The sequence below is a fragment of the Podarcis muralis genome, chromosome 1 (genome assembly GCF_964188315.1).
Source record: "Podarcis muralis chromosome 1, rPodMur119.hap1.1, whole genome shotgun sequence".
NCBI lineage: Eukaryota > Metazoa > Chordata > Lepidosauria > Squamata > Lacertidae > Podarcis > Podarcis muralis.
The window spans coordinates 92,610,390-92,628,671 of record NC_135655.1 but is presented as its reverse complement, the minus strand read 5'-3'; the positions used below and the strand labels follow the sequence as shown (position 1 = coordinate 92,628,671).

General features: G+C 43.0%; 1 protein-coding gene across 5 annotated transcripts in view; it reads right to left on the bottom strand.

The window, feature by feature from the left end:
• The window catches only part of LOC114604090 (TGF-beta receptor type-2-like), a 38,891-nt gene that overhangs the window by 15,470 nt on the left and 5,139 nt on the right, over positions 1-18,282 (bottom strand). The window contains exons 1-2 of one of the 5 annotated variants that reach the window (XM_028743896.2): positions 16,670-16,915; positions 1,388-1,538 (exon numbers count right to left, since the gene is read on the bottom strand). In XM_028743896.2, coding sequence (XP_028599729.2) covers positions 1,388-1,538; positions 16,670-16,721 — 203 coding nt within the window. In that variant the 5' untranslated portion in view covers positions 16,722-16,915. Of the gene's footprint in view, positions 1-1,387; positions 1,539-16,669; positions 16,916-18,282 lie in introns of those variants that run through there. The other 4 variants (XM_077935085.1, XM_077935092.1, XM_077935084.1 and 1 more) reach the window with 4 other exon arrangements.

The window sequence follows — 18,282 nt, the reverse complement described above, 5'->3', positions numbered from 1 at the left end:
CCAAGGTGACTTCTCACTTCAGGCCAAGGGAACTGGTGTTTGTCTGCAGAAAGCTTTCTAGGTCATGTGGCCAGCATGATTAAACCACTACTGGTGCAACGGGGCACCCTGATGGAAACCAGAGTGCATGGAAACCCCGTTTACCTTCCCACCACAGCGGTACCTATTTATCTACTTGCACTGGTGTCCTTTCAAACGGCTAGGATGGCAGGAGCTGGGACAGAGCAATGGGAGCTCACCCCGTCATGGGGATTTGAACCGCTAACCATCTGATTGGCAAGCCCAAGAGGCTCAGTGGCTTAGTCCACAGCGCCACCCGCATCCCTCTCTGACAGTAAGAGCTGTTTGACGGTGGAACAGTCTCCCTCAGGAGGCTGTGGACTCTCCTTCCTTGCAGGATTTTAAGCGGAGGTTGGATGGCCATCTGCCATGGATGCTTTAACTGATATTCCTGCATTGCAGGGGGTTGGACTAGATGACCCTTGGGTCCCTTCCAACTCTATGATTCTATAAATGTACCTTGACACAGTAGCCTACGTAGTGCTTTGTACAAGGGGTGGAATTCACCATTGCCTGTTACAAATGTTCTGCGGCTTGCCAGATCCCTTCCTCTCCTCACCCCGCATACTGTTCTGGGGGTTCTCCTGACCATTTGGGGGGGGAGTCTTGTTGCACAACTGGAGGTCCTTGCACAGGGCTTCTGCTGATGGGGCTCATTAGGTGAATGCTGCCCAAGGCTGTTCATATTTCCCGATGCCAACTGGAAGTGTATCCAAAAGTTGTCTTTGGGCTTATTCACACTGGATCAAAACACAGATTTGCACCTGCCTGCCTCCCCATTGATGTAGTGGTGTCCACATGGCAGCCTCCTCGTCATAGTGTTGTCTTGAACCTGGAAATGTAAGGTTTTTCCATCCTTGGAAAGTCCAAAATAGACAGGATCAAAACTCCCACATTTAAAGGGGGGCGGGGAGGAAAGGTACAGGACAACACTTTCATTCCTATCAGATGAACTCCCATATAAATTAAAAATGTCAATTGCTTGTCCCCAACTGTGACTTTGTACTTAGTAGAATCCTCAAGATATAATGTGCAGCAGTTGGAAAATGTAACTGCTAGGTGTGGATCTTTCCGTAACTATGTTCTTGCACTTTATTTTACATTTAATATGTAAATGTTTTTATTAACAGAGGTGCCAGAACCCACCTGAGAGGTACCAGAACTGAGTTCTGGTGAGTTACGGCTTTAAAAAAAGCCCTGCTTATAATGTTTATATTTCCTTTTACCCATATTTTAATATTATCTGTGCATTTGATTTCATTGACAGTTTGTTTCATCGCCCATTAGGGATGTGCTTAATGAGGGTTGGTGCTCTTTGCCTGCTTACCATATAGACACACAGATTTCCTCTGACTTTTCACAATAGGAGCTCAGATCACAGTTGCTGTAGCACTCCTGATCTTTACAGACTGGGTACGTGTTATTACACCACTTACATAAATTGCTCTTCACATTCCGCCCTCCTTGGCCATCATGTGCTGTGAATAAAAAGAAATCAAACAAAAGGAGCATCTTTAGTTATTTGAATGAACAATTTTGTATATATGTCTCATCTGCTGATTCTGAGTTCACACATGGGTCATTAATTGACATACAGTACTATGATACCGTCATCCACGGGGAGAGAATGCACAGGTTTCACATATTGCAAGCACCATGTGAATGTGTGTGTTTGGTGGAATCTAGATACACATAAAAAATGTTGTGAAAATGTTTTTTTCAAAAACGTTCTGAAAAATATATTGAATTTGCCATAGCTCACCATTGCAATCTAGTGTCACATTTGTATAATGCACTTGACAACACACTTAAAACGTTTTATTTGCAGCTGTATAGCTGAGCCGTGTGTGTGTGTGTGTGTGTGTGTGTGTGTGTGTGTGTGTGTGTTTGCTGTATGGGATAAGGGGATTCTCTTTCTGTAGCAAACATTGACCATACTCTGTTTCCCTTTAGGCCTCATTAAAAGTGCACTCATTAATTCTGTGTCTTGCATTCACACATCCACGCACTAACATGCACAGTCACAAGCTTTCTGGGTGTTTCTGCATACGTTTATGTTAATGCATAAAGGGACCCCTGACCATTAGGTCCAGTCGTGACCGACTCTGGAGTAGCGGCACTCATCTCGCTTTATTGGCCGAGGGAGCTGGCGTACACCTTCCAGGTCATGTGGCCAGCATGAGTAAGCCGCTTCTGGCAAACCAGAGCAGCGCACGGAAACACCGTTTACCTTCCCGCCAGAGTGGTACGTATTTATCTACTTGCACTTTGAGGTGCTTTTGAACTGCTAGGTTGGCAGGAGCAGGGACCGAGCAATGGGAGCTCACCCGTTGCAGGGATTCGAACCGCCGACCTTCTGATTGGCAAGTCCTAGGCTCTGTGGTTTAACCCACAGCGCCACCCGTGTCCCGATGTTAATGCATAGGAACATGCTTATAGCAAACTTCATATTCTCTCAAGGTTGCACTTCTGTTATGGGGATATTGTATCCACTGAGCACTCAAAGGGCAATATGCTGCAATGGGTTTTGCTGTAAGGTTTTTCTTTTCTTTTCTTTTTGGTGAATAGGACTATCGCCATGAGTTGTTTTAAGGCAATATGTGCCAGAGTCTTGACAGAGGAGGCTGTTAATAGTCCTGGGTATTCAGGTGATGTGTTTCCATAGAAACTAATTATCAGACAATCCTCCTTGTGTCTTATGAATCGGGCAAAAGCAGACCTCCTCCCCCTTGATGATGTAATCTAGATGTCTTGTGTGTGAAGAGAAACAATAGGAAATGCAGTTTGAATTCAGAGTATTAGAGGAAATTAAGCCCCTGGTGATTTGATGATCTGGTGATCTGATGTAGACTTTGGCTGTCTTTTGAAGTATTTAAGCTGTGTCTTTAACTATAATCAACCTTCATATCTGTAAATGAACTCACATATTACAAAATGCCATAAGCCTGCCACTGACCTCCTTCCAAAGGAAGCAGAACCCAGTAAGTTCTGTACACTCGAAATGGGCTGAGCATAACTATCTTGTACATATGGTGCTGTGGTCCAGGGACGGCCCATGTGTGATGCTCTCAGAACCGCTCTGACATTACCTTTTCACATGAACAAGACTAGGAGGGAGGGATCAAGAAGGGCCAAAATGTGATTGGGACACATTTTTGCTGATCACACAGAAAAGGCCTTCTCTCCCACAAACATTTGTGTTGACCTATCTGGCACAGCTCTGACAGATGGAGAAGACCAAAAGTAGCAGAATAGCAAATTAAGGCAACATGCTTGATTCAAAGATCAAGACAGTACAGAACAAGGGCCTGCCTCCCAAGTCAGTTTCAGTGAGGGTCAAGGAAAACACTATTAAACTTAATCTCATCCACAGGTGAAATCCTGTGGCCATCAGGGTTCCTAACCCTTGCTACTAGAAGCTTGCAAAGCTCCCCAATTCTTTGGAATGAGGCAGAGCAATTTCGTTAGATTCAGTACTCAGCAAATTTGTTATAGCCAAGAGTCAGTGGATGCTGTTTCAGAAGCTGAAAAGCAGACCTAGATATCTGGTTCTGATTATCATGATGTTCTTCCAAAGAATATTTTATACCAATATTCCGATTTGACCCTTTATTGTTCTCTAGTTTCTGGCAACCAGCAATAAATCTCCCATCCCATTTCCTGATGCATAAAATGAAATTTTGCATTACAAAAGAGACAGTAATCCTATGATTGGTGAATTCTGATGTGTGTGTGTGTGTGTGTGTGTGTGTGTGTGTGTGAGAGAGAGAGAGAGAGAGAGAGAGAGAGAGAGAGAGAGAGAGAGAGAGACAGACAGACAGACAGACAGACAGACAGACGTTGACTAGTACAATCATTATTGGCTACCACCAAACCCTTATGTCTTCAATTTATTCTTGGAGACCTCATCCTCATATTTAATTAGTTTATAGTTCGTTCCAAGTTTTGCTTTCCCAAACTTTTTTTTTTAAAAAGTTTTTATTTTGATGCTTTGCATTTGCCTCTGCAACATCTGGAAAGCTTTTTGTAGAAGCTTATTGTTACTTTACTGCCTGTGCAGCTTTATTAAATTATCTGAGTATTAACATTGAAAGCATTCATCTGGGTTTAATTAGGGGTAAGATGAGTGATGTGGCAGTTAAACTACAAGCTAATGGTTCAGGGACACAAAGTTCTAATAGTAGTTTTAGCAAGTTTCTTGCCCTGATTTTCACTAATTAAGAAGCTGGGCTCCTATGCAAAAGCTTGCCTTCCAAAACAGATGGGGGGGGGGGAATCACATGATGAACCAAGCTAGCAATAACCTCTCACTGAAAGTTTTCGTAACTTGGTGGCAGTGTTTTATCTGGATTCATAAGAGGTCTATAGAGTGGTGGCTGGTGCCCATTGAGACTGGGGGGGGGCAGAAGTTGGGGAGCCCAATAGTAGGTGGAGCCAGAGCCAACGACAGGCAGAGCCAACTAATTCTAGTTTTGTCTCCATCCTTGTCCCTGCTGAATTCTCTGCAACAAGGGGAAACCCTGAGATTGAGAAGGAAGAGGGAGCTGACACCTCCCCCCCCCCCAAGACTGGTTGTAAATAAGGAGGGAAAGCTGGTTAACTGAGCTTGGTGGGGCAGCCCCTTACTTGCCCTAATGGACCAGCCTACCAGCCTTCCCCAACATAGGTCCCCCAAGTTGTATGGGACTACAACTCCCAGCAGCATGATCCAATGGCCAGGGATGATTGGAGCTGTAGTCCAAAACATCTTGAGGACACTAGGTTGGGGAAGACTGGTTAGTACTCCCCACCTCCAACCCTAATTTGCCTTTGCACTTAAGATCCCACCTCCCACCCCATTTAGACTGGTCTTGGTGCATCTTGTTGCACAGCTGGTGATGATTTTTCTTTCGGGGAAGTGTATGAATCAGAACCAACATTCTTTTGAATGTGTCTCTCTTTTTTTTAAAGATTACACGTGCAATACTTGGGTGTGTTCCTAGTGTGATTTGGCAATAGCTCCGATTAATGGGTTTGTTTACTGTGGGTTCCATGATTGATAGTAGAATCTCATCAGGGCCAGTTCACACTGCAACTTCTTCCGCATAACTATATAGGCAGAAACGCAACCACATGGTGAAAGGCTAGTAGGGTTCTACGCATGAGGGTGATGGCAAACCTATTTCTGTTAGTAGGTTGTGCAAAAGGTACAGATGTGGCCATATGAAATATCTGCTGGCTCATCGCATGTATGTACAGTATTGTTTAGCACTAGTCTTTCTTCACAACCCAACACTGCGCATCTGCACACAGTGGTGCTGCCAGGGCAGGGCTTTGAGGCAGAGGTCCAGAGCCCCTCTCAGCAGAATGAGCAGGAAAGCTGCCCCAAATGCAGCAGGACTGGCTTGCCATATTTTGAATTGAGTGAATATGGAGGGAGCCCCTGCAAGGCCATGGATTCCAGAGCCCAAAATTAAGAACTGCATCTACATGATCATCTGGAGCAGCGGTTCTCAACCTGTGGGTCCCCAGATGATGTTGGACTACAACTCTCATCATCCCTGAGCTCTGGCCTTGCTAGCTAGGGGTGATGGGAGTTGTAGTTCAACAACATCTGGGGACCCACAGGTTGCGAAAGGCTGATCTTGAGGAATGTGACAGTGTCGCCTGGCACCGAGAAAGAAAATATAATCGGCAGTAGGAGATAAAAGCAAGAGTGATCCATTCATTTATGCAATGAACCTCAGTTTTTCCATAGGGTGCCTCCTAATGCATATGTTGCCCCTACTTGTGTACTTGCCTGTCTTCAATTTATCTGACAGCTGTGTCTAATGACACATAGGCAAGGCATCTTTCCCTAAAAGAAATATGCTTCTGGGATTGCTAAGGCACCAGTGTTGTTGATTCGTCCATGTGTATCCAATAATTTTCAGCCAGCACACTTCTTCTTAGTGTTCCTGTTTGCTGTATCAGTTACTTTTAGTTCCTCAATGTAATACGCTTCCTACTTGGAAGCACACAGTTTGCACCCTACTGATGAAGGGGTTGATAGGTCTATGAGAGCCTATGGCTCAAGAGGATGGGTTCTCATCAGCCTAACCTCAAAAGGGCCATTAGCAAGGGTTTCAAAATTTATCAGGGTGAGACTGTTTAAGGCACATGGGAGGAACACTTTTTCACATTGAGGATGTAATTGCATTTCCAAACACCTTTCACATAGCTTATATTAAGGGAGAAAATCTTGGCTTGTTTTCAAAGGATTTACCTGCCTGGAACTACTGCACATGCAAGAGAATGAGATAGTAGACCCATGAGCTGGTCGAGAGTGCTGGGCCATTTTGGACTGTAGGATGAGAGAATATATATATAAAATGTTCCCCCAAGAAAATAATTCCATGCAAGCAGGAAACTAGCAAACTAGGGAAGGGTTATAGACCAGTTATTTCCCTGTTCTGCTAGCTTTATATTTTCAAGGAGTTGTTTATTTTACATAGGGAAACATAACCATGCCAATCTGAATGGTTTCAAGTGGAACTTTCTCCAAATGATCATGATTAAGAAGAATTGCATTTTAAATTTGTCAAAGAATAGACTTACATAGTGTTTCAAAGATTAGCTATGGGGTGAAAAGAACTTGGCTCTTCATTCAGTTTCTTTTTGTATTCATCATGAAATGTTAAGGAAACACCACTCCTGTTTACATCCAATCATTCAAATCCCCATGATATGCCCGAAATGCTGAAGATAACTGAACACAAATTATACTTAATGAAGACACATTCACTAGTCTATTTTCCTTTTCCATAGCTCTCATTCTTTCAAAAAATAAACATGCCTACAGTGCTATCCAAGGCTGACCCAATACATTTTGATGCCTGAAATGAAGCAGCAAATGGCACCAAGTCAAGTTATTTTATCACCCGAGACATAAATAAATCCCACAAGTGCCTCTCCCACTTTCTGCCAGTAAAAACACAATAATAAGTTAAGTAACTGATAGTAGGCTGCCCTTTCATGACATCCAAGATATGCTACCTGGGGCAGGCCTCATCCATTATATGGGGAAGATAACAGGATATAATAACATCACGAGGAGCCTACTCCCCATGTTCTTGCATAAGTCCCTGCCCAGGAATTTATCATGGTGTGTTTCAGCCTCTTTTCTCAGTGGATATTCCGAGTTCATAGGAAAGTTTAATTATTTATCTCTTCAGGCCTGCTGGCGATCCCTGCACCGTACTCTAATCTCCACTGGCACACATTTTGAAATTACCGGTAAAGATACTGAAATGAAACAGTTCAAATTAATAACAGCCTTAATTGAGAGTCATTATAAGACTTATTTATGGCCTGTGGAGAAGGGGTGGCGTTCTTTTCAGACACAACTTGGTCAGCACAAATAACCACAGACGCTGAACAGGAAACTTGCACAACCCAAGGGTCTTAATGAGAATTCATGTCAGGAGGGGGAAATGGCAACAGAAGCAGCACTTAGAAAATCTGTTTCAAAGACAAATATGCACTGAAAATGCCCGGGGGAATAATCCATTCCTTTGCCCCATTTTTGCTACCTCTGTGTCTATAAAATAGTGGTTAAAGCCTCTGCTGGTCATTAATCTGTATTAAATTATTTAAAACAATCCATTAGATTTGTTCTGCATAACATTTAAGTCATTGTATCTACATAGTCATGTTAGTATAAATATGATTGGGTGTGGGGGGGGGGGTGAAGCACAGCAAACTTATAATAAATCAACTCCTATCTTTGAAGACAGTCCAGTTATCCCTGCAAAATGCATATTGCATTGTATTCATTGGCAACAGACAGCACTAGTGTCTAATCCAATAAACCTCAATTCTATATCTGGTGCAAGCAATGGGGAGAAGGCAAAGGTGAATGTCAGTTTAGTGGGAATGGAACAGAGAACAATAGGAGCCCCTGCCTCTAAAGATGTGACTTTGCGGGGAGAAGGCAATACTGTGCAGTTTTTGGTTTCGGCAGATGCTCTGCTTGGTGCTGCTGTCTGATAGCAGCTATCACACAGGCTCTCTTACTCTCTGGTTGGTATACATTATAAAATTCTACACACTTCTGTCATCAAGCTGGTATGGAGAAAACATGGTGGCCAATATATTTTTGCTTGTGTGTACATGCAATGGGGATTCATGGTCAATCCTGCTACCCTGGTACATACACCTGCATGCAGGTGTGTGATGGAAAAGTATTTCTTCTCTGCGCCTTTTTGCTTGTTACTTTCACAATAAATCTTTTCCTTTTCCCAACTAATCAGACCTCAGGCCCTTGGAAATAAAGTAATGGAGGAGCTGCATAGCATTCTAAACTACAAAATATGTTGAACGCATATTCTCCATTTGCTCTGGGATTAGAAGATTAAGCAATAAACATTTACAGCTATAAAGCCAATTTTCTCCTCTTTAGGGCTCTCTTTCAAGTTTAATAAAAGAGTTTGCTCTCATGAGCTGATTTACGATCAAGATTTTACTGAAGCACTTTGTAGAAAATTATTCAGATCAGTGAACAAAGAAAATCCTTCAATAAAAGGGGGAAGATGAGAAATTGCATACTGAATTGGTGAATCCAAGAGCAAGTCATGGCCTCTTCTAAAACCCATTGACACCAACAACAAAAATTCCCACTGACTTTGGGGTGCTTTGGCCGAAGCCTAGAAAATACTTCAAGAGTGGCAATATAATAATTTTTCTCTCTGATATGTTTGATATTTTTCTTTTATTGACAGTGTTTTCATAGATGAATGAATGTAGGAACACTGGAAATGGCTTTCCCTCACTGACAACCTGGAGTGGTACAGTCCATTCTCTGTCATCAGCAGAATTTGCTACATGTGTATATCAGGCAGATTGGCCTCGGAGCCAGACAAACAGTTCTCACATTCATCCCGGTATTAAGAGTACAAGATCTAACTTGTCTACCCATTTGTACTTGGGCACAGGCTTGATTCTCGCTGAGGTGGTAATGCCTGAATCTGGGCCTCACTATTTCAAACTGCAGTTTGGGTTAATATGGTGGAATCTTTGGGTTTTTCTTTTTGTCAATGTATGAGCTGCACTTCAGGTAACAGGACTCTTAGGGTGACATGTGAATTAAAAAATTATATCCCTCACATTTCATTTAAAAATAAGGAGGTCTGGAAGGATAGGTTAGAATGGTTTCTCCTGGCATCTAATTTTCTGTATGGAGGGAATTTCTTTTTAACACATAAGCTCCCACCTGCATTCTGAAGTGGTTCAGAACAAACAGATTTATTATCTCAGTGACAAATAGCCCATTGATACCCAAGTATCATATTTTGTGTTAAGCCCTCTCCACTTCCTTAAACAGTGAGTTTCCAGGGATAGGGCTACACAGCATTTGGTTTCCTTTGGCTGCGAGAACCCTTAAATTTTATGGTGTCTTTGTTATTGGGTGGAAATTAGATATAGATCACCTGTGTGGGGTAATGAATAAAAGACTTGGAAGGATTGCTGGATCCAAAAACACTCGAGAGCCCCCAGCAGAGTATTAAAATCACAGGGAATAATAGGTTAATAGACCTTTTAAATATCCCGTTGTAGCCACTTACAGCATTTCCCCTCTACTCCTCTTGCAATGAACAGACCACACAGTTACTAAGTTTAAATGTTTTACTTACAAACTCCAAAGCTCAGATTAATGCCTTATTCCATGCAGCAGCAAGAAGAACACTAGTAGAAATCTTGGGTTTACAAAATGCAGAAAAATATTTCTGAGAACACGGTCTGTGCTTGAAGCAGTCAAGCCCAGGCATGTTGCCTGGTCAGCTTCACATAGGGGAAGAGAAGGAAGAAAGAATCTTCACTTCCTTCTTCACTGGAGGTGAGGGGGCATGACCTAACTGAGTCTAAGAAAACAATTTATGTGGTCTTAACCCCTGTGTGCATTAACTAGCCCTGAGTTTAAGAGTTCTATTTGACTGCAGTTTCCCACGTTTGTAATATTTGTTTTACTTACAGACACACAGGTAGAGGACACTGGAAGTAAAGAAGCACCCCAACAGCAGGCAGCAAATCCGCTATCCCTACACCTGATTCTCAGAGAGATCCCATGCATTCCCAAGGTTCTTCAGTCATCTTGCCTACAAAAGGTTTATTGCTAATGGGAGTTGTAGTTGTACAACACTTGATGGTCCACCAGTTCCCCATCCCTGCTGTAACATTATAACCAATCCACATCAATCATGTCCAGAAGGATGCAGGCAACTTTCCCTTTTGACTTAAGCCCCATAACTAAGGATAACTATTGCTCAAATACGCTCCTTCTGTGGCAGATGAGGGTGTGGGCTCATTGCGACTTGTATCCAACAAGTCTACAAAAATGCAGCAAAAGCAAAGAATCTGTCATTGGATCCAAAATTCAGAATCTTAAATCTGCTATCTTAAGTGTGCTTGCCCAGGAGTAAGTCCCATTGAACTCAGTGGGGCTTATTCTGAGTAGGCATGCATAGGATTGCACAGGAAGCACCTCAAATTTCATGTGACAACTCTGTCCATGAGACTCATGTTTCCTATATTTTGCTTCCCCTGTAGGAATTGTAGACCCATCTAAGTGGATGGGAAGGAACTGGGAAGGGCAGTGTAAAGAAATCTGGTGTTGTCCTTGGAACAGTAAACATGGCAGAAATGTTATCTGTGTCACATTTGAGCAACGGGGTTTGTGCTCTGTTTTAAGTGCAAATGGTTTACTGGTGATTTAGATGAACTTCCTGGGGAGTGTTTGAAAATTTCTGGCAGGCATTCTGTTTACCATCTGGCAGAAAGACTTTGATGAGCCAACAAAGAGATGTCAGAGCAAAGAAACTGCTATAACTCAGTGACAAACTTCTGTGGTCCACTAAGCTAAGCATTTTCCAGCCTTTTTTGTTATTTTATTGCAATGATGAATCTTGCAAGAGGCTATAAATCATGAGAAGCAAGAAGAAGGGTTTAAAATTTAAGGCCACCCCTTTCTTAATCAGACAGTTCCAGTAACCATCTCCTTGCAGCTGATAAAGTTGCCAACTGATACTATTTTTAAAGTCTTAGAAAACTGAAATGTAATTTTTTTTTTTAATGTTGCTTTATAATCAATTAGCGAGACTCATATTTCTTGGTCCTCTATTTGCTCTCCTTGCAGGTTACAGCAGCTGGGTTTGCAAAACTCAGCCAATAGCACTCTATGCGTTACAACAGTAACTATAATGTGAACAGCACAATAAGACTTCTTTATTTTATGATTATTAAGTTTATTTATCTATATCCTCCCTTTCCCCCAGAACTGGAACTCAAGGTGGATCACAAATTCCCAAAAGCCTGCTGGAATAAATAAAATTCTAACTCATATGCCAGTCCCTTACACTTGGTAAGGATTTCAGTTTATACTGAATTGATACAGTATTATGCTTGTGGTAGCAAATCCTCTGATTTATTGAACTGTGTGATGGCATGGAATGCTTATAAATATTCTAGCTGTTGAAGGAAAGCTGCTAAAATGCTTTTAGTCCAGATTTGCAAGGGTATTAAAAAGGTGGGCTAGGATTAAAACTCACACAAATCCTGAGGTTTGGTAAGGTAGGGTAAGGTAGATAGGCTCAATGGACAGAGGAGACAGAGAAATGAGGCAAGAAAGAATTAGTGAGAGGTGGCTGAAAGGGAATAAATAGACTTAAAGCAGCTTTTCCCAACCTGGTATGTTGGTTATAACTAATGAGTCAATTTTTGGACTGCAAACTTTTCAATTCAAAGTAGCTCTGCAGAACATAGAAAGCTTCATTACACCTGTCAGGTTATTTGAACATCTAGCTCCTGGCACTGCCTACTGTGACTGGGGTGGAATCAACACACATATAAAAAACACACAGTGAAAATGTGTGTGTTAAAAAAAAAAGAGTTTTGAAAAATATATTGAATTTACCATAGCTCACTTTCGCCATCTAGTGCCACCTTTGTATATTGAACTTTGCAACACACTTAAAACGTTTCATTTGCAGCTGCATAGCGAAGTCCTGGGTTTCAAGCAGAAATTATTATCCTTTTTAACCGGACATTCCAGAAATGGAAGTTGGTATCTTCTGCATGCAACACATGTGTCCTGGCACTGAATTATAGTCTCCCTCAATCGCACTTCATTCGCCATCCTACTGCCATCATCCCTTCCCTAAACTTTGGATACCTTATTTTATATGGAATAAAAGCAGGGTTGGGAAAGAACTCTGGAGTGCCATGGTCAGTCTATATAGACAATACTGAGCTTGATGAGCCACTGCTCTGACAAAAACAATTTACAGTTGCCTAGTGACTAGAAACCAAGACACATGGTGGTAGGCCAGAAAAGGAAAGATAGAGAATTAAGTACTTATTCATATAGCACATAGTTAAACTATACCATTCATTCCCACAAGATGGCCACAATGATGGCCACCAACTCCAGACGGCTTTACATGAGGATTAGACAAATTCATGGAGGATAATGTAGCAATGGCTACTAGCTATGTTCTACCTCCACTGTCAAGAGACATTCTGCCTCTGTGTACCACTTGCCGGGAATCACAAGGGGCTGGGGGAGAGCCCTGTGGCCCTCAGCTTCTGCTTGCAGGTTTCCCATGGGCATCTGGTTGACCACCATGAGAACAGGACGCTGGACTAGATGGGCCTTTGACCAGATCCAGCAGGGCTCTTCTTATGTTTACATGCCACCCTTTTCTCCAAGGAGCTCAAGGTCATGTCCAAGGTTCTCTCCCACATCCACCCTCTGAAGGGCAGCGAGTGGCCCAGGGTCACCCAGTGAGCTTCATGGCCAAGTGGGGACTTGAACTTTTACCTCCCAGGTCCTAGTCCAACACTAACCACGACACCACACTCAATTCAGTATGCCTACCATTCTCAAAGCCAGTGATAAATTCTGGAGTACAGTCACACTTCATAACTCCCGCAGCCTTGCTTCTTCTAAGACTATTGAAGAAAAATTAACTTTTCACTAATGCAGACATTATGGCTTCAATATGAAGCCAGCGAGAGCCAGTGTGGTGTAGTGGTTAAGAGCGGTAGCCTCGTAATCTGGGGAACCGGGTTCGCGTCCCCGCTCCTCCACATGCAGCTGCTGGGTGACCTTGGGCTAGTCACACTTCTTTGAAGTCTCTCAGCCCCACTCACCTCACAGAGTGTTTGTTGTGGGGGAGGAAGGGAAAGGAGAATGTTAGCTGCTTTGAGACTCCTTAAAGGGAGTGAAAGGCGGGATATCAAATCCAAACTCTTTTGCTCTCACTCCCCTATGCTTTACTTAACAGTCAGCCTGATGAAGGTTATTCGCTATTTTGCTACCTTCTCATTGGTCATAAGAAAGCGATGCTTAATGTTACCTCCTTCCTCCGTTTGGCTTATTTCGTGGGTTTCTTTCCGAGAAAAAAGAACCACTTATTTGGCCTGCAAAAAGCTTCCCAAGAGATAACATCCTAGTCCCTGCTGCGAAATAAACTGACACTTCTTCCTTGCCTTTGCTTTGCCAAATCACAGCTCAAACTCCTCCCCCTGGGGAGACACCTTTCATCTCCCCCAACTTCAAGTAACCCTTGCATTTCTATAGGAAGGCCTAGATCACTCTTTTTGAGGACTGTATCCCTAGAGAAACAACAACAACAACAACAGAATGTGTGATGGAGGATGGCAAGCAACCCCCCCAAACTATCTCCCTGCACATCTGGTGAGAATATCCTACAGAATTTTCCAGCAACCTTGGAAAGATGCCTATTTGCAAATTAAATACAGAAATTAAAAGTTCTGAAGGCTTTGTTGGTCTAACATGTGTGATTGCCTGTTCCATATGTCCAGTTTGAAGAAAGCCAAACTTATTACTTGCTGGCTAGATACACAGTCTTTCTTTCTGTCACGAAGGAGTCTGCCTAAATTCAAGGCACTTGAGGCATATCTGTACTTGCATTGTACCATAGCTTGCATTCTGGACTGAGACCTCAATGTCATGCATTCTTAGCCCCACGAAACATTCCCCAGTTGCCTTGGGCAAATCGGTTCTCCATCTTAGAAATGAAATGAAAACCACAGTGCCCTATCTGACGGGCTGTTGTGGGTAGGAATAAGACAATGGTTATAAAATACTTCGGGAAGTGCTGTTGAAATGATTAAGAATTATTTTCTCAGGGCATTGATACGAGGTATGAAATATTTGCAGAGAGGGTGTCTTTCATATAACCCACCCACTGAACGCAGTGGAATTTACTTCAGAGTAGGCATCCATTGGATCAGGATGTTGAATAGGCCCTTCCATAGAAAGCAAAGTGCTTCATTTTGGCTGTTTGGTGCCCAGTATCTTAACTCAGAGGTCCTGATTCACAATCTCTGATCCTCACTAACTACACAAGATCTTCACCGATGGAACACTGTTACTACATACTATACACAAGAAAAATTAAAAGGTTGGGGGAGGGTTTTGCAAAGGAACATGAAACATGGTATTCCTTCCTATTATATGTTACTTCGCTTTGCATTCCGCTTTCTGCATTTCTGCTTTAGCACCAAACTGGCAACAGAGGGAGTTTTGATCCAGGCACTCCCTTAAAGGAATCGGGAGTAAAGGAAACTCTTGTTGCTTCCAGTCCTCATTCTTTAGCATGCTGTTTGGAAGTGGGGTGGGGGTGGCAAGCAGGAGCTTGCCTGCCCCCCCCCCAAGAAAAAAACGGGGAAGAGCCATAACTCAGTTAAAAAGCATAGGCTTTGCATGCAGAAAATTCTGTTCCTGGCTTCTCAAGTTATGAAGTGGTGCAGTTAGGTAACCGAAGATTTCTGATGTAATAACCTTATGGGGTCCTTTTCTTTAGATGATAATATGAGTTATTTCACTTATTCAAAGTCATCCAGCCTTCCAGCTCATTCTAGACTTCTGCCCCAAAGTCATGCCCTTATGATACCACCCGCTTGGGGTGGCGGGTTTGACAGTCAAGTGGTATACATACATTTTACTAAACAAATAAATCTAGGAAAGACCTCTACTTGAGAACTTGCAGAGCCATTGTCAAGTGAAGCAGGCCAGTCTTTGCCAACTTGGTGCTCTCCAGATGTTTTGGACTCCAACTCCTACCTGCTCCAAACACCTGGAAGGCCACCAGGCTGTCGAAGGCTGCAGTGGGCACTATTTGACCAGAGGCATTGATGCTCTGATTTTGCATGAGACACCTTCATGGGTATATAATTCTAGGAGCCTGCCCCTGTTCTTATCGTCCTGTCCCGTGGAAGGGGGAGAAACAGAACCATGAAGAAGAGCTCAGGGTTGTGCAGGAAGAAACATGACAATGCTGCCAAAATAGGTTACTTAAACAGTGCCCCCCACCCCAGATAACCCTTGCCCTGTTATTTGTGCTTGTGGGAAACTGCAGCACATGGAACAGGCAGGGTTCTGTCTGTGTGACTTGCACACAAGCCTACGTAGAGCTCTGCAGGATCAGATATAAGACCCAAATGCCTATGAGAAGCCTGCAAACAAGATCTGAGAGCGAAAGAATTCTCCCTGCTTTATGATTCCCCCCTTTATGATTCCCAGAAACTAGCATACTGAGGCATACTTCCTCAGAGGCAGAACACAGCCATCATGCCTAGTAGCCACTGATAGCCTTACCCTCCAGACGTTGGGTGCACTGAATTGCCATAACTGACAGCCAAGTAATCATCCATCAAAAGGCACCCTTATGGTTTCATAGAACGACACAGAATGCATTTTTTTATAAATTTTGTGTATCAGTGCAATAAACAAATCCCATATAAAGCCATGCTGTTTGCGCCACATATGTGTGTGTGTGTGTGTGTATATATATATATATATATATATATATATATATATATATATATGAGAAGTGTATATACTTCTTCTGACTTGTGTATATATAGCATCTATATGTGTGCATCTATGATTTAAACAAGAGCCTTTGCAGCCTGGTGGGGCATACTATCAAATCCATGCATGGAAGTTGTATCTTCAGTATTAACAGACCGTTAACAGAAACAGAAACACAGTGCTTGCCACAAATAATTATTTGCTTATGCGATAGTTGGGCTGCCTTGCCAAGCAGCTAGATGCAATGGCAGAAATCCTCATTTCCCTCCACATTGGTTTAATTGGTTTAGTTAGTACTGCACTTAAATTTGTGCGAACGGGTCAATGTGAGAGTGACACAAGCTATGTTACAACCATCTCAAAACCCTGACCATCTCAAACTATTCAACCAAGTACTGTATTTCCGCTGATTTTAAAATGCTGCAATACAATGTAAAAACAACCAATGCAATTCCCTCCCCACCAAAACCACACACACATTAGTTTCTTCATCTAACATTAACCCACGTTTGGTTACAGCAAGTACCGTAACAGTTGCAGCTACAAGAAGGCTGACTATAGGGGACAAACATCTACTGATAGAAAGAGGCAGAGATTGGATTTCCAAGCCTGCCTTGCAGCTAGCGCTTATACCAAATTATCAGACATTTCTTATCCTTCCAGTCATCAGCAAAGGAGAAGGGAGCTGAGAGAAGGAACATAAACAGCCTCTTGCTTTGCACAGCTGAAGCAGGAGCCCTTTTTTTCTTTACTCACGGAGCAACAGCAGCAGTAGCAGACTCAGAGTGAGGCTCCTCCAGTAACTCATTTTCTGGATCTTGCCAGCAACTGAATCCCTGCTTCACAGCGTTGATCGGTTCATCCTCCGCCAGCCCATCCAGAGCTTGTGGGGCTCCTGTCTAAAATTGAAGGGGAGGCAGTTCCAGCTGTTTCAAATCCAGCTGTGCGTGTGTGGGGTCCGCCCAGGAACTGAAGTTTATGAGCAGGCTAAGCTTGACTCTCTGAACACACACAAATATGGGAGGGGGAGGATGGGGAGGGAAAAGTTGGCGCGGAGAGCAGGGCTTGATATAATAATGACAATGCTAAGCTGCTTCAGGAAAAAACGGCTCTGTATGGTCCAACGCTGTTTGAAGAGCACCTCATTCCTGCCTCTAATTTTAACAGGTCTACTAAGATTAGATGTACAAATCCTTTTCTTGGAAAGAGAATGAAAGAATCCAGCAGTGACTATTTCCCTATGTTATCACTTTCCTTTAGAAAGTACTGGAATTTGATGTTAAACTTCATCAAATACCAAAATCCGACATTTAGGAAAACATCTGTACATTCATTGCTATAAGCATGTTGCCGTTATCATCATTGGGGGTTGTTGTTGGTTTTTTGAAAGCTTTTATTTAAAACTAGTCAAAAGATCTTAAAAGGATACAAAAGCACACCCTATTTTAACTTTTCAGTCTGGCTTCAGGTCTGAAACACAGTACAGTTGTATCTCAGGTGAAGAACTTAATTCGTTCTGGAGGTCCGTTCTTAACCTGAAACTGCTCTTAACCTGAGGGACCACTTTAGCTAATGGGGCCTCCCGCTGCCACCACTCAATTTCTGTTCTTGTCCTGAGGTAAAGTTCTTAACCCGAGGTACTATTTCTGGGTTAGCGGAGTCTGTAACCTGAAGCGTCTGTAACCTGAAGCATCTGTAACCTGAGGTACCACTGTACTGAAGCAGCCTTTGCTCACTCTGGTTGATGACTGTTAATTAGGGAAGAGATGGAGGGGGGGGGGGGACATGCTCCGTTGGCTTTCCTTTTCCATTTCTCCCTATGGCAGCTCCTTGGGCTGGGAGAGGGAGGCACTGTACTGTAGTGGTTCCTGCAGGGCTACTCCTACCAGACGTAGAACTCAGGGGACTTCAGCTCAGCTCCTTGGCCATTGAGAAACTGCTGACGAGGGGTATTCAGAGATGCGGAGTACGCTTGTCATCAATATGCTGACGACAACCAGTTCTACCCCCTGGTTCCATCTGAATTGGGCTTTGCAAGTGGTGTCTGCAAGCAGTAACTGGCTCTATGAGGACCGATAAACTAAGGCTATATCCCCCATAAGGTGGAGATGCTGTGGGCAAGTGGTTGTTCCATGCCTGGCGTTTAGGGAGACAACCTGTTCTGGATGAGGTAGCGGGCGCATAGTCTGGGGGTGTTCTTCAATACTATAAGTTGTCACTTCACATCTGCATACCTCAGCAGTTAGGAGTACCTCTTCTCTGGTTTGCCAGATACGACCATTCCTAGATCTGGATAACCTGGCTGCAGTGATTTTTTAAATATATTTTCAGCATGGTACCATCAGTTCACATCAGAAGCTCCTGCTGGT